This window comes from Chanos chanos, chromosome 4 (genome assembly GCF_902362185.1).
Source record: "Chanos chanos chromosome 4, fChaCha1.1, whole genome shotgun sequence".
Classification (NCBI taxonomy): domain Eukaryota; kingdom Metazoa; phylum Chordata; class Actinopteri; order Gonorynchiformes; family Chanidae; genus Chanos; species Chanos chanos.
Window position 1 is genome coordinate 14,643,477 of NC_044498.1, and position 23,927 is coordinate 14,667,403.

Sequence of the window (23,927 nt, forward strand, 5' to 3'; positions counted from 1 at the left end):
AAAATGACAAGAGCGTAAGGGGCCAAAAAAAAAAAAATCCTCTTCCTGATGTTGTCGCGGGAAACTGGTTCAGTGTCACTGGCACACTGGGAAATATCACTGTCTCAATGACTGGTCAGACAGTTCTGAAGGGTTTGAGACAGTCATTTGAAAAAGGACAGAAAAAAAAAACACTTGGAAGGTTTTGAATGAAGAAGAAAATGGTTCTTGAGTGTTTTGCACTTGGGCTCTCCATTCTCATGTCACAAAATCCACTTCTCACCCTTGTTGTTTGACCACATCCTCTCTGTAAACAGTGTGCTGACATGGCGTCTCCGGCTCAGAGGTGTGAGGAAGTGGAGAAACAGAGTTTCAGCGTGTATGGATTAGAGCCATCTGTTGTGAGGAAAATGAAAGAATAGTTCAAAATTAGATGCCAAATCCGTGTTGACATCTCTACATAATTTTTCCTCTGAAGAGACAGTTCTTATCATGCACCTTCCCAGGCTGCTGTTGGCTTTTAATATTCTGTGCTGAGGTACCTTGCTATTTTTGGCACTTTAGGCCACTATTAGATATTATGGCATCAAAAGCTTTTTTGTTTTTTTTGGTTCCTGTTTTAACTGGTGGAAACCCCCGAGACACTGAAGATCTGTTCTACACAAGCTTAAATGCAATCATGGAAATAAAAACCTTTGCTTACACAGAGGGTGAGAGAGTTTTTAGGAGATTAATGAAGTGCCTCACAGGCAAATGTCTTGTACAAAGCCCTATCGCTATTCTTTTTTTTCCTTTACTTTATCTCCCACTCAAAAATAAAACACCCACTGTGAAAATAACTGCAAGGAAGGCATATTACATACCCCTTAGATAGGTGAACTATGAAAATAGATTCAAAGAGAACGCTATTACTGAGGCATGATGTTAAGTATGCATTATTAATCTGTCAATAGGTTAAGTAAGAGGTATATCATTACTCACAGTTGCTATGGGGCAAAAAAAAATGGAGAAGAAAAAAGGGTTCATATGATTAAAAATGAACAACAATTACAAAAGTATGCTTACTGGGTATTCTAATCTGGTAGTGGTTGAGGACTGTCAGGGCCTCCACTGCATGCGTCTTGCTGTCAAACTCAAGTAATCCCGATATGGTTTTGGAGCTTGCTGCAAGGTCAGCGAATTGAGAGGATTAAGACACCATTACAGCTTAAACAGCATAGCTGAGGTGAGACTATATAATCAGTGTTTTCCAAGAACAGCATTATAGTCTATGAAAAAACAGCACCATTTGCACAAAGTAGGAACACCCAGAGGGTAATTAAAGTGGATCCGCAGATCATACGACAGATAAACAAGCTCTTACGTTTGGCATCAAACACTTTGAACTTGATGAAGCCTGGTACGTCATGTTCTTTGCATAACTGCAGGGTAGAAAAAAGAAACAAGAGCATGACTGCAAACAACACTCCTTTAAACACCAAATCCACTAGAGGGTGATATTTTCATATATCTGTGGGAGTGTGTTGAGTATCTCACTCAGTGTTTTATCACTGGACTGAGCAATAAAAATGAGAGTGAAAAGCATGGCTGTCTGAGGGGTGAAACTGACTCAAAACACAGACGTCAGCATTACACCGAAATCAGAGCTGGATAATCGGGGAGGAAATTGAACTACGAGCAATTGCTGCATTGTGACCTGATGTAGCAGGTATGTGAGTTTGAAAATAGACAATGTCACTATATATCTCAGCCCAACTCTGCATGGGTTTGCAGCAGGTGATGTGGGTGAGAAGGGCGGGGCAAGGGGACGCTGACCCACCCTCAGCAGCTCCTCCTCGGTGACACAGGGTGGCACATTGTAGAAGTGCAGCACACAAGATGGTGGCTGGATGATGTTCTTGGACGCCTGCCCAGCACTGGTGAAGCGGTTGTTTCGGGTCATTGCAAAGTCCTTGTAGCTGCTGGAGCCATCTTCCAGCTCAAAGACCTGGCTGGGGATGACAGCATGCTGCTTGGAAACACTGGCGAGAGACAGAGAGAGAGAGAGACAGAGAGAGAGAAAGAGAGATAAAGGAGGATGAAGAAAGAGAGAGAGAGAGAGAGAGAGAGAGCATAATAAAAGAAAATGAGGGATACAGAGTATGACATGAGTGATAATCAGTAAAGCAGAAATTTGTGACTGAAATTGGGAAGGATTTCAGAAGATCAGTTCAAGCTACATTTCCAACAGGCCAGCATAGCCTCAGTAGGACGAATCAGCACAGTCCAAAATTTCTACTGAAAGCTGCATTACCAAAGGCTCCTATGGTGATTTAACTGGAGTCCATACGCATTCGCTACTCTTTGATTACAAGGACACTGAACATATATGTCTGGAAATGAAATGCTATTTGAGCTCACAACTAGGTCTTTCATGCAGTATGTTCCCTTTACAGAATCTGGGGCTAAACAAATGAATTATTCTGATGGATGGCGCTCACTGATTCAACAAGACATCCCCGCCCTAGAGGCTATGAAAAGGAAACTCGATTGAGACAAATGAGTCTTTGAGTTCCTCAGTTCTTTTTTCCTGAATTCAAAAGCACTCAAGCAGCAGCCTAGCACAAAGCAACAAAATGATAAGAACGTGTTTGAAAATTAGATCTGTTTGTATGCTAGTGTTAGCGCATACCAAAATAACCAGAAAAACTGCGAACTGCTGTGAATCCTGTAATTACATTTTACAGTAAACAACGACTCTATTACCACTAAAATAAATGTTACGAAATGAAGCTATTAAGAGATATCTGGCCATAGATTCTAAAGGTGCAGTCTAGCATATAGCCATGAAAGTATCGCATCAGATTTAATATATTTCTGCTAATTTGTTTGTGAACACTAGAAGGAACATTTTCTTACCAGACGTTGAGCCTCTTGCTGAAAACCTTGATACTATTCAGGTGTGTGATGGCACGATCAACTGCATACTCATCCCCCATCTCTACCAGCGCTGTGCCAGGAACACTCTTCATAAACTTCACCTGTGTGACATTAACTATGCACATTAATCTTTAGTGTCACCACCAGTCAGAGTTTTATTTTACTGTGCTCAACACAACAAGATCAGATGTATCTCTACAATCCCCAGATCCTTTGTTTCGCTCACATTTGGACACTCTCGTTTCCTTTCATTAGTAATATTCAAGTTCTACTCCATTTCCTACACAGTTCTGGACCCACTCTATACGTCAGACAGAATGTGTAGCATCAGAATTGGTTTTCTTTTGAATACATCTACTTATTTGTTCCTTATTAGCAATGTAGTTATGATGTATCAAATCTGTTTATATATATATTTTTTAGCCTGATCTATATAACTCTCCTTTAAAGTCTGTTTTAGTTACCTGGGTTGCTGTGGTGATGAACTGTACAAATTTCTGATACTGTATTAATCTAAACTAAGATCACGGTGAACCATGCCTCCCCTCATGCAATGACATTTATCTGTGTTGTAAAGTCTGATTTCATCAGCACACTCATGATATGACTCAGCACAAGGTCCATTAAAGAAATCAGGCGCAGTGTCACTCACTAGTCTGCATCAGCTAATCATTTTCCATTATTCCACAGAACAGAAGTTCCTAAAGCACTTGCCTTCTCTATGTTTCCATAGAGACAGAAAAGGTTGAAGATCCGGGTGCAGTTCATCTTGGCAGGGTGTAGGCCACTAACCATGGCGACAGAACTGGAGGCAGGACCCATGTATGATGATGTCTGGGGCAAGGGGTAGGCAACCACCTCTGGGACATCATGGGAGCTCCTCTTGTACCTGTTGTTGCTAGGCAGCGGCAGCAGGGGGCAATGTGACCCTAGAGAGAAACAGCAGGCAGGCCGAGGAAGGAAGAAAAAAAAAGGAGAGAGAGAGAGAGAGACACCTCAGCAGTGGCAGTTGCTGCGATGCTGTTGCACCATTGCAATGCTCCAGTGAAAATAGAAAGAGCAGAAATTACACACTATTTTCTACACTGATGCACTCTGGTTCCCCTGCAGTTCTTGCTAATTACACAGTGCTTACAAAAGCAGCCACTCACATTTTCCCCTTCATTTTTCCCCTCTAGCCTTCTACACCTCCCCCTGATCTAAGCGACTGAGGGTGACGGAGTTTAATTACAGCACCAAAGAAACAGCTGCAAAATGGAGGAGGAGAAAAGAGAGAACAGGGAGATAGAGCAGACAGACAAAGAGAGAGAGAGAGGAGAAAAAACAGCAACCGAGAGCGTCTGTGATTGTGTATGTATCAGTGTCTTTGTTACTGCAAGTCTGTGTGTAATTGTGTGTGGGGAGAGAGAGAGAGAGTGAGTGAGTGAGTGAGTGAGAGAGAGAGAGAGAGAGAGAGAGAGAGAGAGAGAGAGAAAGAGAGAAAGAGAGAAAGATGGAGAGAGAGAGATGGAGAGAGAGAGAGAGAGAGAAACTAACCATAGCCGTTGTCACCGTAGGAGGATGGATGCTCCCCCAGAATGGCTTGTCTTTGTCTGCCTTTTCCTCGCTCTGAAAGCAAATCACAGATTCACAAGGAAAGGATGTGTAAAATCACAAAGCTGTGAGCACACATAGCATTAGTCACTTGTTCATCCAGACAGGCATGGTAATGACAATTCTTACAGATATCACATGACCTGAAGCATGACAGAGAATGGGCGGTCATAAAAGTCCATAAGATTCATTTTTAATTCTCTAAAAACTCTTCGTATCTCACATTCGTCACATTTAGGCTTTTTACATCTAACTTCACATGTCAGCAGACAACACAAAAATCTGTCAGGCACTGACTGGTTTATGAGAGAACAGAAGAGAAGGATATGGAGAGACAGGGGTGTGCATGGGGTAGGTGGAGGGCTCCTTTAAATGTCAAAGCTACAGTTCACTGGCCACAGGGAGAAACAATGACCCAGATAGAGGAAGGTACTGATATGGAAAAGGTGAATTAGGCATCGCTCAGATATAATCCTCTTAAAGGTAAACCAGGAAAAGCACATTCAAAAAGAAAAAAAAAACCCAAAGGAATATTTATAGCTCTTTTTTTTTTTTTTTTTTGTACCGGGAGCTTATGCTGGGGAAAAAAAGTGCACAGAACACGACACGCAAGCTGTGCGAGACTGAGGTAAGAGCATAAAGAGAACTCTCTGTACGAGGTGCTCCAGACACATGTGTTCAAAGGCACAAAAACTGCAGCACAAGTCAAACTAAAATTCACTGCAGCCTTTATAGAGGGAATAAACAATATCAGACAGTCGAGCATTAGAGGGAAAACTAGAAGGAAAATAACAACGTTTGAGACAAACGTTTTCCACCCCATTTGTTTTATGTTCTTTGCAACTTTTTCTTTTTCAAGTGTAATCTCAAATGCAGGAGAAAAATACCTCATACATATGTAATAATAGCATAAACTTGATTCTTTTCTAATTTAAGGCCTGCATTTAAGTTGGCAAGAGGGGGCAGAGAGGGGGAGCTTTTAGCACAAATGCAGCACTTCAACCTGTGTTACATCATGTCAGAATCAGAACAGCACAGCAATACAACGGTACAACATATACAGGTTCAGAGAAAATCAGCTCTCTTTCTCTCACTCTGTGTCTCTTTATCTGTTTTTTTTTTTTTTTCAGCTGTGGCAGCCTACAGGGAGAAGTCATGCAGAGCGGCGCTAATTGCTACAAAATGAGTGGTTAGCAGTAGGAACCTGTGGGCACAGCTGAGGTTCCATATTTGAACAGGAATCATAAGAGAAGCAGGGGGATTATCCTCAATGTGACCTTGAAGAACCTGCTAAGCCTGTGGGCTCTCATTTCACCTGCTGTCCAATTCAAAGCCATGAGCACAAAGGCCTTCCGGATCTTTCTAGGAGCTAACTGACCAAACAATGTGATCATTTTCAGCACCTCTGTGACACTGCTCCTTGAAAAAAAAAGTCAATGGATTTTCAATGATGGTGGGGGGGTACCATTTCAAACTGCAGGGGGCATACTAGAACACAATGTGCTTTTAAAGCTAACTTGGCACAGTGTCCACAATTCCCAAAACTGTGTCTTTCCTTCCCGCGTTATTATTCGGTTCAATTTATTCTTTCTTGTTCTGACTCCGCAGAAGGTAAACTGTGTACCTTTTTGACATCTTTCATTTGTAAAGTGCTGACCAAAACCTCAGAGCACAGGAGGCCTCAGCAAGAGAGAAAAAGAGATGGCTGTTTCTTTTCACCCACAGTGCCTCTGCTAACATTACTGTGTTTGTATATTAGCATTCAAATTCCAGCGCAGATTCAATCATCCCACAACCCCCCCCCCCTCACTCGGTCGATAATAAAACAATTGAGGTTGACATCGCACCAACTCTAACGGAGTGGGCCTTCCCTTGCAGACAAAGTCAAACAGACCTTCAAATCCCATACATATAGCTGCAATCAACTGCTAAGCTGCCCTGACTTCTGGCTGATAACAATGTGTTTACCCTCCATTTGAAGGAAGAGAAAAGGGTGGCTGACTGCAAGAGCGCCAATCCTGCTGCCCATGGCTGTTAAATCGCATGACTTTCCTCCTTTTAAAGGAATGCGTTCACGGAGTATCTTTTTGATGTTTCTTGCACATTGCGGCTTAATAGCTCTTAAAGTGGTTATGACACACCATCTGACATTTCTGCATCATCAACACTCAGCTACAAGTGACGAATTCTCTATCGTTCTCAAAGAGCCATTAATATCAGAGGCAACAAAAAGAGAATCATAATATGTCATGAAATGGTGGGTCACTGTATAGAGAGTTCAAGGTCTGTTGCGAACATGCTGTCATATGTTGAAAGAGGTTGCAATAAAGCAAAAATGAATCAGAGAAGCCTTTTATGTCAGCCTCTCTGGCTTTATATACAGTGCTCACAGTTAGTAAAAGGGGTGTTAAAACAGTTTTACAGAACAGTATCGTTTCACTGCACAACATGCACTGTGATGACGGTAATGATATCGAATGGATTGCAAATCAAAGAGAACACATACAATTTGTAGTATGTTATCTTATTTCAAGACTACGTTTTCAACAGATTGAAAAGAAAAGGGAAAAAAAGACAAAAGGGAAAATTCAGGGGAAGTCTATGGTAGTTTTACTATGTGATAGGTCCTTCGTACAAAAAGTGGGACTGTCCCTCTAAATGCTAGGGTAGTGTATGGGCTCAAGATAAGTGTCAGAATCTCTCTCTCTCTCTCTCTCTCTCTCTCTCTCTCTCTCTCTTTTGCTTCTTTCCTGAACAGAAATGGAAGGTGCGTATTGAAAATACTGGGTCAGCTTTGAATCCTTTCTTTGTGTTGCTCTCCTTCTCTCCATCTCTCCATCCTCATTCTCATTGTTGTGGGGTTGCAGATATGAAAGTGCCTTGCTTGCAGAGCTGCTGCGATGCTGGCCTGACTGCAGGCCTGTGGGGGAGGGGTCAACCCCGGCCCTTTACATCGGGCAACAGGGGGCACAAGAGTAATAAAGATGGCTTGGCCTCCCAAACAGAATGAATGTGGAGGACAGGGGGCAATAAAAGACCAACAGCAGCCTACAAGCAACCACCTCCCATGCCCTTACACTGGCTGGCCATAGACATCACTGCTATATTTTAAGAGCTTGTATTTTAAACACTTGACCTGATACAGGTGGAAATAAACAAGAACATAACAGTGTAGACAAGATAACAGAAAACTAAATCACAGAAATAACTTTGAAATAAAAGCATTAAAATGATGTATGTATAAAGATACTTTAAAAAAAAACCCAAAAACAAAATCTCAGCTAAATTACACAAATAAATAGTTTGAAAGAAAACAGTGACGTGACTAAAAAAATAAGGCATGCTGGGAAAAAAAAGCATAGTTAAACTTTGACCCTTACCTCTTCTGACCAGGAAGGGTTTAGTGTAGTCCCAGCTGTCGTTATCGTTTCTGATGACATTGAGGCGTGTGGGCTAAAATGAGGGGAAGAGAGAGAGCACAGCGGCACTGCATGTGTGTTAGGGTCCACGGGGGGGAACCGGTGGAGTGACGGTGTGTGTGAGTGTGTGTGAGCACTGCAGATTTACCCGAGCGTATTCGATTTTCAGCGTGCAGCAGCCTGCGTATATGTCTGCTCCGTTGAGGGCCGCTTTAGCCTTCTGGGCATTCTGAATGGATTCAAACGTGAAGCGAGGCAGTCAAGGAAGACAAACGGAGAGGAGGTTTTTTTTTTTTCTCTATGTCACAACACATCATCTGGAGGTTTTAAACACGGAAGGCCGACAAAACAGAAATAACAACACAGAAGAATAAAAACTACATTTTTTTTCTTCATTCGATTTCAGCAGCATTATATAATCCCTGAAAAAAAACAGATAAACAGGCACAGCTCATTATTTAAAAATACAGGCTCTGGTTACCATGGAGACCTTATGACAGCAGTTAACTTTAAGAGTTCCCAGTCATCCCCCAACAAGGTCAAAGGGAGGAATGCTTATCCTCACACACTTCAGATACATTTTTATGAGCAAAAATCTATTCACTGCAGCATTACTAACAAATATGTATCTAGAAGCAAGTGGCTCAATAAGCCCTGTAGTAGCCTAAGGGTCCTAAGGGACTATATCTCCTATGCACTACTATAGTAGTAATACTACATTCCGCCCAAAGCAGAACTGTTTTAATGTTTTAACGCTAAGAGAATATGGGTCCTACTGTTTACTAACATCTCACTAAGCGTGTGTGAGACTGAATTCCAAAAATGCTGTAAACAGTGGTTTTGAGACATTCTGACATGTAATTTAGCTGAGGGGTGATGCACAGAGACAGAGAAACAGACTGCCGAAATGGTATCAGGTATTTTTTTTTTTCTCTTCCAAGAGAATCCGCTCAAAGTCATCAGCCCGCAGGGGAGCCACATCTCATCAATGTCATGCTCCGTTGTGTGTTGCCTGGATACATCCATATTTGATGAGGGCCCTTGAAAGGTTGGAGAGCCCCTCATACTGATCTAGCACTCACTAAGATGAGAAGACAAGGGGTCTGGAGTGGGCAACAAAACACTCAATCCCTCTGTATTGTGTGTGAGTCTGGGTGTGTATGTTTGTGTACGAGTATGTGTGCAAAAACATTATCTACATGTGGGTCACCCATTAATCCCACCCACACATGTACACAAACCAACATAAACATACACACATACACACACACACACACACACACACACACACACAAACACAAAAATGCACAACCCTCCCTGTTACTCATCTGTTTGTGCCTTCTGTCTCTGTGCTATGTGCCCAGTGAGACTCAACAAAGGATATTCAACCATAGCTTGGATTCCATTCCTCTTGAAGATCACAATACGCAGTACATTTCCAATTGGATTGCACACTGTATAGAGCACATCCTGCGAGACATAGGGAGAAAATGTTAAATTATATGCCTTGGACATGTCTTAAGTATTCAGCATAGAACAAATTTGAATTAAACACTCAAGCTAAACCCAGGAGCACTGACTATACATCCATAATTAGTTCTATGTCACTTAACAGACTAAACAGGTCCAGGACAATATGATGCTACTTGAATTCTTTCAGGGCCAATTAAAAGTGCAGTCTTGACAGCATTTGCTTATTGTATTCTGCTAACACATAACAGAGACTTGGACTGGAGTATCAGTCATCACTGCTGAGATGTTGAATCCAGAAAAGTGAATTCTGGCATAACAGCTATCATTGTGGGTTTCAAGAAGATGTCTAGTCCTGCATTAAGCTTGGCTATCCAACTGATTTATAATTACAACATCATAACTGCTTACAATAAACTGTAACACACTGGTACCATTGGAGTAGCAATACAAAACACTAATGACAAAAACTACAAAAGTAACAAATCAAATGACTCAAACAGTCAATAAAACCCTTCTGAGGTTCTATAAACAAACCTCTCTGCCTCTGCTGACCCTAAATTGGCGGGAATATACTGTCGTGTGTTACCGTAGTGATTGGGTAGAGAGGGTTCTGAATGGAGAGCAGCAGCACTTTGTTCCCGCTGTTGGGGTCGTCAGAGTTGGTCGGGCGTGTGATTCTCTTGCTGGTGGAGTAGTTGAAGAAAGCTTGTTGGCCAGCAATGTAGACTGCCTCGTTTGAACCACACGCCACACACCTGTCGGCACTCTCCACGTCCTCAAACTCTACCAACGCTTGGCGTTTGAATGGCATCATCATCACGTAACTGCCAAAACAAAGCCCAGAGCTGAACAGATATAATGAGCTCACCTAGGTATGAGTGCTTTACTGGTGGTATATTCCTTAATGGTCATTTACTGATGCGATGTCAAGGTTCAATCAAGGCAATCAGACTAAGAGACATTTTTTTTTTTTTCGTAAGAATTCAACTGCTGACTTTGATATCTTGATCTTAACTGCTTTTATCTGCAAACTAAGAACAGAGAGGCGAGAAAAAAAAAACAAAGAATGGCTGTGTTATTTGTAACACGTCTAACAACAACAGTACTTTGAGGTTTATTTTATCATTTAAAGCGCCTGTGCGAATTAGATCTACCTTTTGTGGTTACTGATTGCACTTTACTTAGCTCTCTCTATCATTCATTTCCTTTTTTCTTTTTTACTGCACTTTCTTCTACAGTCCTTTTTTTATAGCACGAGATGAGAAGCTCTACGTAAACTCGCTAGTCAGTTTTGACCTGCAATAACTTCTGTTGAAAATAAGCCAAATACTTTCACATGCCTGTTTTCTTTAAGCCTCCCATGTATTTTTATTCATTTCACACTTTTTTAATTTCACAATTTTTTTTTTTTACTAATTTCACAGTGAAATCAATAAAATATTTTTTACTAACAGTATGTTAACGCCTCTGTGTGGCCTTGGTCTATTTGTTGCTTGGCAACACGTGAACCAGCCATAGTGGTTTCATGTTATTTCATGTTGGCCCAACTCTATCTACAGTCGCCATAGATATTTATCTGTGTTTATGGAACAGACATGATGGCTCAAATGCAATGTCACCTTATGTCGCCACAAGATGTTTTTTAAGAGTCCTTCACTGACATTGGCATCAGCTAAAAATACACTGATGGGATGTCTATTTCTGCTCGGAGCTCCGGAAAGCTTACTCAGTTGTCATGTAGTCTTATCCAGTGCCATCCAGTGACTCTGCATAAAGCTATGACCTTTCAGAGCAATCCTGATGACACCAGGAGATGGAGCGTGGTCATTTACTGCAGATATTAGCTGAAACGAAATGTGTTCTTCTTGCATCTCATCAATATCTGTGTTCAGAGATGGAAAATTACTGCTCCTGTCAGTGTGTTTAAAGTTCAGCCTCTCAGATGAATGGTATGAATAGTCTGGAAGGCATAACTAATGTCTCAGGTGTGTGGATGAATAAATGTGGCTCTTTAACGCTTCCTCCTTTTGTATTCCTCTCAGTGTCTTTATTCTGATAAATGTGTATAGACATTTTGTGAAGATTCCACTTCAACCAATACCAGAACAAATAAATGTAAAAAGGCAGAGACGAAATAGCATGTACGGGCAATGCTCCTCAAAAAACCCCCCAAAAAAACCCAGAAAAGAAATAGACATGGTAGGAGCATAATGTCCCCTTTTAGATGAGGAGTGAGTAAAGGCCAGAGCGGCTGTATTATTGCATTTGGCTATGTTCAAAACGGATTTTTAGTAAACGGCAGGGAAGTGGATGGAAGGAAATGGAGCAGCAGTTTGTTTTTCTTCCAGACGCGCCAACTCTCCATTTACTTTAGTTTATGGCCCTTGCTTTATCTCAGTGGGATTACACTTTCAAAAGAAGCATAACAAAATACACACGAAAGATATCCTTAAGCTACCCAACACCGTTGGTGTTACACTTAAATGCCCAGAAGTGAAAGTGAGTATTCTTAAGTAAGAATTTGATAGATTCTACAACCAGAATATTTTGGAATGTCCAAAAGTGTGTATTAAAAGATTATTCAAAATTTAAATGGCTTTGAGCTGAACTCACGGGATTTACAAGACTAAGGTAATCACTTGATGATAAGATATACGTGAACCCAGGAGTGTGATGTGTTACTAACCAGATGTTGCCAAACTTCTCCAAAGCCTCCACCAAATCAGCTTCCACCACTGATTCACAGAGGCCACGCACATGGACAACTGGAGAGGGAGCAATCCGATGGGTGTCATCTCCATTACCCTGAAACATACAGAGGTGCATTTGCTGTCAGAGAGCCAAAAAGAGGAGGGCACAGAAATACAACCATACACTGGTCCTGAGTCTTCCTTCAGATGTCTGAATTATACTGTGTCTCTACAGTTCATTTTTGCAAGTATAATTTGGTAAATCGTAGCAAATCATCAGTGGTTATACACACAGCAAATACAGAAATTCAATACAGAAGTTATGACAGACTAGTGTAACGTGAATATTCACGTGAATGTACAGGTGAACAGACATTAGAGACAGAAATATAAATAGGGAGAAGTCTATATAACTCCGCAAACTGTCAAAAGTTCAAAAGGTGCACTCAAGGCCAAGTCTCTGACAAGTTTATTGAAGTCTATTGAAACTCCAGCGCGGTGAATGAAAACGACCTATTCAAAGGAATGTACTTCAGTTTTCAACAAAATGTTAGGGGGAAAAAAAGGGATTAGAAAGAAATTGTAGCCGGTGGAGATGAAAAGAAATGGAAAAGCAATCCTGAGGCCAATAAACAGTAAAAAAGAGCCAAGGTGTGGAATCAAGCTTACTCAGGTGAACTCATCCTGAAAGAGTTGGACAGACAGAGTGAGAGAAATGTATGAGCAGTCAAGGTGCCCTGAGGCCACACCATCTCCAATGTATCCAACATGCTTCAGCGAACAGTATGGTTGAATCCCCATGTTATAGCCTAGTATCTGGCCAGCGCTAAAGTTACTTATTTAAATATGAAGGCAATAAAGGTTATTACTGCAAATGTAAAACTGCTGTATGTTCGAAAGCATACGGAAGACTAAAGAAATAAATTAAAGAAAATCTTACGAAAAGGTTTTTTTTTTTTTTTTAAAAAACAGCAGTTCTAATAATCAAATTACCCGATACACATCTAACAAATAATCAAACAGTTTTGTAGAAAGATAAAGCAAATGGAACCCATTATATGAATGTTTTCAGGTATATATAAAAAAAAAGGTATTTCATGACATACAGTGGTCTCTCTCACTGTAGTAATCTGACTCCTGTTCTGGTCCTCTAGACTCTAGTAGACATTGTACAAGGGCAACAGCAGCTCTGGAGCAACCAATTATGTCGCTTTGTATCTGCAACGCTGACTGTTGGAGGAGCAAGCTGGTTCATTACTGGAGCTGTCTGATGCAGCCCACTGCTTTCTCCCCAACAGTACTACACACAGTGAGACTTCTGCCTGACTTTGTTTCACTTTTGACCAGTGGATTAATGGAAAGTGTGCTGACAGTCATTGCAGGCTATTTAAAACTAGATTAACCAAATTCATTTCCACTGCTATGACTTGGAAAAGAAACAATTCTTGTCTTTTTTTAAAAATGAATCTATTTCTAGAAGCAACTTGTCTATTCTGACACTACATGTCTATTTTTTTGTCTCCTCTTGGTCCGTTGCTCTCTAAGGGACATTTAATTTAAAATGGATTTAATTTAGAGGTAAGTGAAACAAAGGACAACATTGACCAAGAGGCCTAGACTCAAAATGCATTAAACCTTTAGTAGACTCATATCTTTTTAGCGCATGTAAAACCAGTTACTTGTTCTATGGCCCTTTTACTTGGGTAGGAATTTTGTATTTCTCTCTCTTCTTCTCTGAGAAGTATCTATGGTTACATTATTGACACCTAATAAATGGTGGGAAAACATGAGCGTATAAGTGTGTGCATGTGTACATGCATGCGTGCGTGTGTGTGTGTGTGTGTGTGTGTGTGTGTGTGTGCATGTGTACGTGTGCGTGAGCACAATCGCTTACTGATATTTATATTGCATACCTACAGTGCTCTGGGTACAGCACACTGCTGTATGTTTGTATATTTTTGCATCTGTACAAATACATACAGGAAAACCATAAGCTCAGTATAAATGTGCTTGAACAACCTCTCCACTGAGGCAGACTCACTCTAAACCAAGCAGGGTAGCTGAACCGTTCACAAAGCTAATTTTACCAGTGACACTTCTATTTATCAATCCATTGCTCTTTTCTTCCCACCCAGCCAAATAGAGCTGTAAGTAAAAGTGTCGGCTGCAGAACCACCATCTCTGAGCAGGCTCGCGTTTCTTCCTATTAATCCACCATATAATCCACTGCGGCCAGCAGGGAAGATAAGGCTGAATGTCACAGGAGGTTAACACACTCTCCTACTTCTCTCTCTCTCTCTCTGTGGATGGAGAGGGAAGATGGAGAAACTAGGGAGGAGAATAAGAGAGGGAGGGGGTGGAACGATAGAGTGTGTCACAGTCTAGAACTAAAAAAAAACCAAAAAAACACACATCCACATTGGAAGTAAAGGAATAAGCACCATTCATAATGGAGGCAATGTGAGCAAGAGGGACACCTGCAAGAAGACATGTCAAAATAGGGGGGGGGGGGGGGTTCTTGAGCCATCAGGAATTAAAAAAGGTGGAGGGGCATTCAAATTTTAACATAGAGGCATTAAATACCAATTAGATGTGTTACACGTTACTATGTATTATGTGCGCTGGAGCTCAGGGGCTAACCGTGTCTGTGAGTGAATAAGTATTCACCAGGCAATGACTAAAACCTCACCCTGCTTGTTATTATGGGCAGGATATTAGCAAGGTTTGCTGCTTTTTGTTCTGCAAGCTTCACCTTCCCCTGCTTCAACAGACATCTGTAGACAAGCGGCCAGGAGCAAGAATGATACAGAGATGTGCAGCAATGCAGGACAGAGGAAACCAACCACTGCAAGGCAGCCGCTTTGTCCCTGATTTTGATCTGCAGAGTAAGACAGACAAGACTGTCCAAAGCAGCCATGGAACAAGGACAGGAAATGGACTTCATCTGCTACAGGGCCCTTTGTTTATGCACAACAACTCTGTCCATAAAAGCCACACGCCGATAATATTGAACACCTGCAGATTAGACACGTATTGCAGCCTCTGATTGTTTGACTTGGAGAAAAACAGATTCCAGCATCAAGAAAACCAATCAGACGCTTGAAATTACAGCTACAACGCTAAGATTCACATAATTGTCTTTACAGTTATGGGTGATGATATATCTGGTTTCAGAATTGTGACCTGAGCATGAAATCCACATTATAATTACACTTCATGGCATTCAGCTTCATGTGTTTTCTATTCATTCAGTAGCTCACTTTAACGTGCAACAGTAGCTGTGGTTGGAAAATCATCACTTCTGACATCATCCGGTAATATAACCTGAAAAAATAAGTTGTTTGGCACAGGAGCAAATGCAGGCGCAACGGTGCAAAAGCATGCAGGTTTGCTCGATGCAAGGAGCGACCTTGTTTCCGGCAGCTGAGGCAGAAACCTACTATTCTACTCTATACACTTTGAAGCTTGGGGATTATGTGTCTGTCACATTATCAGAGGAGTGTGTGAAAAAGGAGCCAGGCCCTCTGAAAAAAATAATTGTGGTCAACATGATAACCCACTTTTGACTTCTGAACAACAGGGTCAGAGAAAAACACATAAGGTATAATGAATGAAACACGGGATGCTGTGTGTGTGTGTGTGTGTGTGTGTGTGTGTGTGTGTGTGTGCGCGTGTGTGTGTGCGTGTGTGTGTGCGTGCATGTTTGTACGTGTGTGTGTGAGTGTGTGTGATTATGCATTTGCGTATTGATTTGTTTGTCTGAGAATGGTGCAGTCATTATCTCTGTTTATTTTCTTAGCGTCTTCTCCAGGATGACCTCTGTTAATGGAGAAAAAAATTGTCTGGTTCCAGGATGGAATGCAAAAAAATTTAAAACTGTGAATTATCACCGAGCACACAGCTGAAAAAAAAAAAAAACATACGTCAACTAAACTCTTATGCCCTGAGGGCAGAAGCCCAGACCTCCTGAGAACTCGCTGTCAAGGTGGTCACAGCGTACTGCTGAGTCATCGCAGAGCGACCCTACGGCACTTTATTTTCCTACAGGGCAAAAGAACACAGACAGCCTTTTGGGACATGCCCACACGGGCCTGTTCCAAGACAATTAGTATAATACCATTCTTTCTGTACATCCTTATGGAAACCTGACAACCAATACACAAATAAAGTAATGCTATTATTTCCTCACAACCTTTCGCAGGCTGCTCTGCTGAAAACCATTGCTACTATGGTGACTCACATGATTGTCAGATGTGGAGGAACTACGATGATGAAGGATATTAAATCATCTTTGTGTTTTGAAAACACTGATATTCAAAAGAGGAGGAAGATTAATCCCTTTAACATGTATAACAATTATAAAAGAGATAAAAAAAAAGCACTGCATACCTCAGGTATGCTCTGTTTGCTTAGAGTCCGATGAAGTGTGAGGTCTCACCTATCGAGTGTTACTCTAAGCTTGCTTTCTATCATTTCTGTATTTTGTTAAATAGCTGTGAAGGAAGCTAGAGCGTGCTTTGGCACAATTCACCAGTTAGCTCCATTACTGGCACTGAGATTTCTAGGAAGGAAACTGATAGAAATCATCCCTACATGTGCAATAATGACAACATAACACAGATACGGCAAAGTAATGCATTTATGATAGAACCACGTTTGAAAGTTCTTATGTACAGTGTTAATTCTCAGCGGGACAGCCATGTTTCACCAGACAGCAAAAACATCTCGTCTCTCTAGGTCAGGACCCTTGGGCACCTCCGCTGACAGTGTAGACAGAGAGGATGTGACAGTGGAACATTATAACATGCTCAGGGCACTATTGCACAAGAGGTAAGCAGGGTGCTAAGAGCAGGGCCTTTCATCGGTCACTATGGCAACAGCATCTCCCCCTCACTTCATCTGCGCCTTTAGTCGCAGAGAGGAAGGGATGACAAGTGGTGACATGTTTGCCTCTTTGTGTGATATGTTATGGAGGGTTGGAACTACCACTGTTTTGTATACTTATTTATGCTTTCTTGCATTTCTTAGAAGGCGCACTATGATGAAAAACATATATACGCAAAGCTGAGGTTCATAAGCAGAGATATTTTTTTCCTTCTTATCTTTTTTTTTTTAACTCTATGCTAATATGACCTGGCCTTGTCTTTCTACTGTGGGACACTGTGTTAAACTTGAGGTCAAATGTTGTACAAACAAGGGTAACAGGGGAGATATAATGCATAATTTACAGGAAGCTGTAAAAAATAAAGGGAAGATTTGATGTAAATGAGGGATACAAAGTATAAACACATGCTTCCATAGAGATGTGGATCCTGAATTAATTAAATGATTAACATCCCAACACGTCTGGGTCAAAAGGCTGGGCAGGCCCAGTCACCCATAATTTTGTCTGTCATCATTAGAGGACAAGCTCCCAGTAGCTTTGAAAAAGGCAAGAATTTAACAACAGTGACCACTCTAAATGACCATAAAGCAGTCATAATATCTTATATTGGAAAATATGGATCCACATAAATGAACGAATTAGATCTGATCTCTAAGCATCTCTGAAAGGGAATTTTTGTTCTTTTGTCGAAGTGGCTGCAAACTGATCTGAAAAAGGTCAGAGCAGGTGGAAACCGTTCTGCAGTCCTCATGCGTTTGCAGTCATTTTCTTGATGAAAAACCTTAAACGATACTGATGTTCGCATTTCTTTCACTCGCTGTCATGGAAAAGAGACTTGGGTAGTTCAGTTTATTTGTATTACATTCATTTTCTAAAAGAAGAATGCTAAAGCTACTGACAATTAGCTTTCTGCCATTCTAAATTTCTGAGGAGCTTTGTTGCTGTTTGTGTCAAATTTCTTCTATTGTGTTAAATTGGTATATGTTTAAATTAAAAAGAAAGAATAACTTCAGTCCTGAATTGATTCAGTTTTCTTTCAAACAGAACCGTGATACAATCTGAACCATGGCACAAAGTCTGAGTCACAAACCTAACTGTGAATAGGGTGAACTGTCATACCTCTAAAGGATAACACGGTCAGGTTACATTGTATACGGCTCTTCATAGACCTTGTCTCCTCTAATGAAGGCTTCCGCTGGATCTCTTATCATGTGTGGTCCATTTAATTACCATGATTTAGGTCCACTCAACCCCAAAAACAGCAAGATAAACACCAATAAGTTCACAGTCATTCTGAGTTATCATCTTCATCCTATTAAAAACTAGGGTGACATTACTACCAGGATGAGAATGCACCCATCCACAGGAAACGATTGGTCACTGAATGGTTTCGAGATCATGATAACCATATAAACCATAAACTATGGCAGCCTGAGGCAACAGGCTTCAAATGTCCCTGTGTAAGAACAGTTTCATATCTTTTCTCAGCAGTTAATGACAGTTATAAAATCAATGCCAAAGTGCCCTGAAACTGCTCTGATGACCCATGGTGGCCCACTGCCCTGCTCAGACAATGCTGAGACTTTGTGTACAACCTTCCTCATAAAGCTGCCTTCAGGAATAGTTAAGCTATCGAGTGTAACAGAAAAGGGAAGTGAAGGTAAGGAAGGTTGCTTTGGTATTGAAGGTCAAGCAGGTGATTACAGGTGTCAGACGTCTTGCTGCATGCGACCTTGGGTTAAAAGGCTTTAGACTGACATGTATTGACAGTACAATCAACCTTGAAGCTGCACTGATGCGCAGGAAATGGTCTCAGTAACCACGACCCTTCGCTTACCAAATTTAGCTTCTTAGTGATACTGGGAAGTCAAGACAGCAGCTCTGTTTCCTCTGAAATAATCTACACAATCTATACTACATGCCTTTTTAATGGGGCATATTAGGCTGAGCAGAGGCTAAAAGCAAAATTTCAAGATCATTCCATTCCTGCTGCATAAGCACATATGTATTCGGTACATTAATCATCTCTGTCATCGTCAATTATGCCACTTGCCATGTGGGTGCCACGGGGCTATGCTCTGTTTGAACAATCACAGTTAATTTTTAATATTGTTTCTTCACCGCCTGTCATGCCACAAATACGCCTGGTTCGTCTGTAAAACCACCACGCCACGTTAGCTCTTCAGGGGGCAACTAAAAGAGAGGAAGGGAAAAGAGGATAAGTCCCCAGAGGACTTTTCAGGCTTTGAGACAAGATAAAAACATGTTTCAGAATTCTTTTCAGAATTGTTTTTTTTTCCTTTTAAACATGTTTTGGTTTGAAAGGCCAGAGTCAAGGGTTTCAAGTCTTTTTCATCCATTCAACTCTAGAAATAATGCCTGTAGCAAAGCGACCTTAAGGAGCGCCATGTTCTGTTCACGCCACTCTTCTCAAAACCCTGTCACGAAGCATGAGCGCTATGACTAAAGAACAAGGGATGGTGAATGAATGTTTTAAAAACAAAACTGGAAAATCAAGCTTAAAATTTCAATCTAAAAATGAACTGAGGTATCAAGAATAAAATGACTTTTTTATTTATTCACCTTACATGCATTTGTAGCTAAAAAGTAAATACACAAAGGCACAAAACAGGCAAATATTTGGAGGGAAGAAAGGATAGAATTAAAACAGATGTACCTACAATTAAGATGTTTTGAATTCACACAGTCTAGCAGAGGCGAAACAAAAGTAAGATAGCATGACAAATTAAAGGACGGATCTCTGCGAAAGAGACATTGCATTTTTAATCACAAGCTTATCTAGAAATGTAGGGCTTTGTTTGCATATTTTCCTCCTCTGATGTCTAATTAGTGTGTGGTCTGTATTTGTGTGTGTGTTTTACCTGTGAAATGGAGTAGCAAGACACAAGGGTTAGAGGTTTAGGGCTGACTAGGCAAACATACAAGCGCATGCTGTGAGACAAGTTTCAGGTATTTAATCCAGGAAAAATCAATTAAATATGGCTTATGTCCTGTGTGCTCTTCCTTACTCTCATTCGCTTTCCAGCACTCTGAAATGCTTCAGGCAGTCCTAAGTACATTGGGCCATCCTAACATTTCCCTCCCTGTGGTCCTCATTAAAGCTGTGAGACAACTCCTTCAGAGTGTGGAGAGAGTGCTAGGGAAAAGCATGTACATTGCTGATAAATGGGTCCTGATCTAACTCAACTCCTTCACTCTGCAAACAGCCTCAAAATAGGGTGTGGACACAGCAATATCTGACACTAAACATCACGTACAACACCAAGTGCTATGGAGCATGCCCGGAAAAAATCACTGTACCGAACGGTGTTGTGCCTGCTTGCATGTCTGGTCTCGATAATCAAAAGTAACATTATTCAAACTGCATTTGCATTGCGCTTCGCAGTTAAAACGCTCTGGCACACAGAACCGAACGTAAAACCTCCACTAATCCTATCCATTATTCCTAGAAAGAGGTTGCTAAGTGCTTTTGACATTTCCACTTTTCTGGGAGTGTTGCAGGGTCTGGCAGAGACCTTCCATCAGTCTAACACAGGAAGTTCCGCTTAAGGCTAAAAGAGATTGCAAAATCTTGGAGGATGTGGGAAAAAAAAAATTGACTGCAAATGAGGGAGTGCTTCCCACTATTTCATTTGCATACACACTTCAACTTCTTTTCTACAATAAAAAAAATGCTAAATGAAGGGAATAATAGTTTTAAAATAACTAGACCTTTAATTATATTTTGAAGCTACAAAGTACCATAACAAAGTATGTAATTAAATGATATGTGAGAGGAAAACAAAAACAACCTCATAAAGTAATCTGAGGTTAATGAGCCACAGTACTAAATGTAAAACAAATAGAAAAAGAAACAGGTTTTGTTATGGAATAATCTGCTTACAATCACAGGTCAATGTCTATTAACATAATACTACACCTATCTTAAAGAGAAAGCTCAGGGGAAGTTCTACATGCCTTTTAACATCTCTGCATTTTTTTTTTAGCATCTGCTGCTTTTTTTGATCAAAGACTTTTTTTTACTTTTTTTTAATGCCATTAGACATTATGAATCTGTTTATAATGAATTTTCAAATAAGAGATTTTATAACAGTCAAAAAAAAAAAAAATCCAGGTTCTTTTACTTGCCACTGTGCTGTTCTCTGAGTGATATCTAATTGGGTTGATTCCATTCTCTTTGTAGTCTGAGGAGGTGGGGTGAAGCAGCCTCTTTAATGACTGGTCTTTGAGTTAGGTCTGGCTTTTCAATTGCACACAGATATACTTTATGAATATCAAAATATACACAACAAGAAACATCACTAAATATATTCACTAAATGAATTCAAGTATCTTTTGAAATCAAGTATAAGAAAAATCAAACTGACAAATTCACAACAGGGAGACGGTTGTCAAAATGGACCCATATGTTCACAAGAAGAACTTAGCCTTGAGGGTAGAACTTCTATTTAAAATACATTATGCATTTTCTATGACAGAACATCCTACACAGTGTCACTTCTCATATGGAGACCTCATATAAGGTATTATGAAATATTTCTATATTTCTATCTTTACTTTTCCATGCATTGACATACACTTCCTCATGTTTCCATATATGGATTTTAAACAGAACTGTGTACCCATCACAAAGTCTTTCTAAATCATACTCACCACGTACATATTTTTTTAACCAAAAGAATGCCCAAAGTCCTACATATTAAAGGAAATATTAAGTAATTCTGACAATGTCATAGAAAGTTACATCAAACTTAAGACAGTGCTGTATGGGCACTGTTAGAACATTCCAGTAAGGTGTTACCTTTTGACCTGAAAAGGGCTGAAACTGGAATATTATAGAGAAACGGTTGTCCATTTCTGTATTGCAGGCCTGTGATTGCAGCCATCAAAACGGAGAGAGAAAAAAAAAAGCAGAGAAAATAGCTCTTTGCCAGATGCCCAAGCCCTTTGTGCTCGAGCCAGTAGCCAGTGTGAAGCTATGCTCAGCAAGCAAGGAGGCCATTATGAAGTCAGCCCACGACTAGCATGCAGTCGTGCACTCCGCCTTAGCCAAAGAGAGGGAGGTTATTACCATTATGATTGGATTCTTTGCCCTACTTTTATAATTACACATTGACATTCGGGGTGGAATTTTCTCACTTTGATGATCTTCACAGATTTTTCTTCCACATTTTCTCTCTCTCTCTCTCTCTCTCTCTCTCTCTCTTTTAGCACAGCATTTTAATGTACAGCCGAAGCTTGTTTTCTCTTCAGAGACATGCTTAATTTCACAACCATTCCCACTCAGACTGAAATTGCATTGTGATGCTGCGTGTATGATAGAGCAGAATAATATTTCTGAAGATAACGCATTCTGACTTGTTCAAACACAGGCGCAGAGATGTAGTGGTGCTCTCAGTGCACTATAACCATCTGGATTCAGAAATCATGCAGAAAAGAAACATCACTGAAACATCAGCTTTCAAGAAATTATCATAATACTGCGTATTGTGAATAAATCCTTCAGAAAAATAGCTGTTTAATAGTGATCCAAGCGTTGCATCAGTGGTAAAAGCTTGCATTTGTAAATGCCGAGGACAATGACTATGTATTGTTATCATAACTTACAGGCTATTTATAAAATGCTAATTGTGCTGTTAGTATAGGTGACTATTGACATCTTCACAGGTGAATGCAGTTGAATAAATCTGTCCTTCCGGGTCTTTTGTGCCTTAGCCACTTAAAATATTTAGTTAATGAACCACTGAAAACTTGGTAACCACCAAAGGGGAGAGAGAGGGAGGGAGAAAGAGAGGAAAAAAAAGAAAGAAAGAAAGAAAAAAGGAAAGAGAGAGAGACACACACACACACACACAGAACCATACTTCAGAAACACCATTTCTTTGGGCTTTGGGTATTTGTAATTCAAATTCCCCCATACGCAGAGGCAAAAAGAAGAAAAGTGCTCAACCTTGGCAACAGATGGCCATGAGGAGGAATATTCATGCTAAAACAATTATATATTAGGCGTCTGATTTTAATTACACATACTCATAAACACGCTAATCAGGCTTACAGCAGACAAACAAAACTCTCTTTTATCAGCTGCAGTGCCTAAGTCATATGACACCAATGGGGCACATAATGAATGTTTAAAAATAGCACAAAAAAACAAAAAACAAAATAAGGAATCACAGAGACTGTAAATGAAACTAGAAAGCTCAAACTGCACTCTTGTCTTTTTTGGTTGAACGGCTACGGTTAAAAAAAAAAACGACTTCACTATGGCACGGATTTAATTCAAGCAAGTTGATGTTTCTTACAGTCTGATTAACAGAACTGCTAAATGAATGATTCTTAGTCCACTTTTATTTCAGGGACATGGAAAATGGCTCATTCAAAAGGTTTTTAAGGTGAAAACACAGAGCAGTACTGTATAAACACACCCCAGCAGTCTGCAAGTGAACTTGGAGCAGGAAATAAGAAATAACAACAAGTAGGGAAAGACAATTTCAAACAAATTTCGCTCCAGCTTATTCTTCTGGGGTGTTTTAAATCCAGTCTTGGAGTGACTTTCGGAGGACTGCACTGGTCATCACTATTATAAACCACACCTGCATTTTCAGCGCTATGGGTCACTTTGGGATCTCAGTTATCAGTGGTTTCCAAAATGTGCCAAATTCACCTTGCTAGATTTAATTATTAATATCTATTAGTAGCTTAAATAAATAGTAGATATTTCTATTTCAAGAGCACAGCCCCAAATCCCTTCAGTGTACACACTGTGGCAAACTGACCATGTGACTGTGTCTGTAATGACCATTTGCCATTATTAGGAGTAAAGAATTAATCAGCCTTGGTGACTTGGCAGTGCAAGTCAAATCACTGTTTAACTATTTACCTGAAAAAAGCTGCATTGACCCCTTGATGTGGAGATATTTAATTACATGTATTTTAATTACATGTAAT

At 40.4% G+C, this 23,927-nt stretch overlaps 1 protein-coding gene across 1 annotated transcript in view; it reads right to left on the reverse strand.

Annotated features, from left to right (window-relative positions):
* Nucleotides 1-319: 319 nt before the first annotated feature.
* The window catches only part of hnrnpll (heterogeneous nuclear ribonucleoprotein L like), a 28,876-nt gene continuing 5,268 nt past the window's right edge, over nt 320-23,927 (reverse strand). The window contains exons 2-13 of the mRNA XM_030771981.1: nt 12,070-12,188; nt 9,970-10,207; nt 9,295-9,380; nt 8,059-8,155; nt 7,872-7,944; nt 4,435-4,506; nt 3,613-3,827; nt 2,878-2,999; nt 1,799-2,000; nt 1,343-1,400; nt 1,045-1,143; nt 320-375 (exon numbers count right to left, since the gene is read on the reverse strand). Of these exons, the coding sequence (XP_030627841.1) occupies nt 320-375; nt 1,045-1,143; nt 1,343-1,400; nt 1,799-2,000; nt 2,878-2,999; nt 3,613-3,827; nt 4,435-4,506; nt 7,872-7,944; nt 8,059-8,155; nt 9,295-9,380; nt 9,970-10,207; nt 12,070-12,188 (1,437 nt within the window). The remainder of the gene's footprint in view (nt 376-1,044; nt 1,144-1,342; nt 1,401-1,798; nt 2,001-2,877; nt 3,000-3,612; nt 3,828-4,434; nt 4,507-7,871; nt 7,945-8,058; nt 8,156-9,294; nt 9,381-9,969; nt 10,208-12,069; nt 12,189-23,927) is intronic.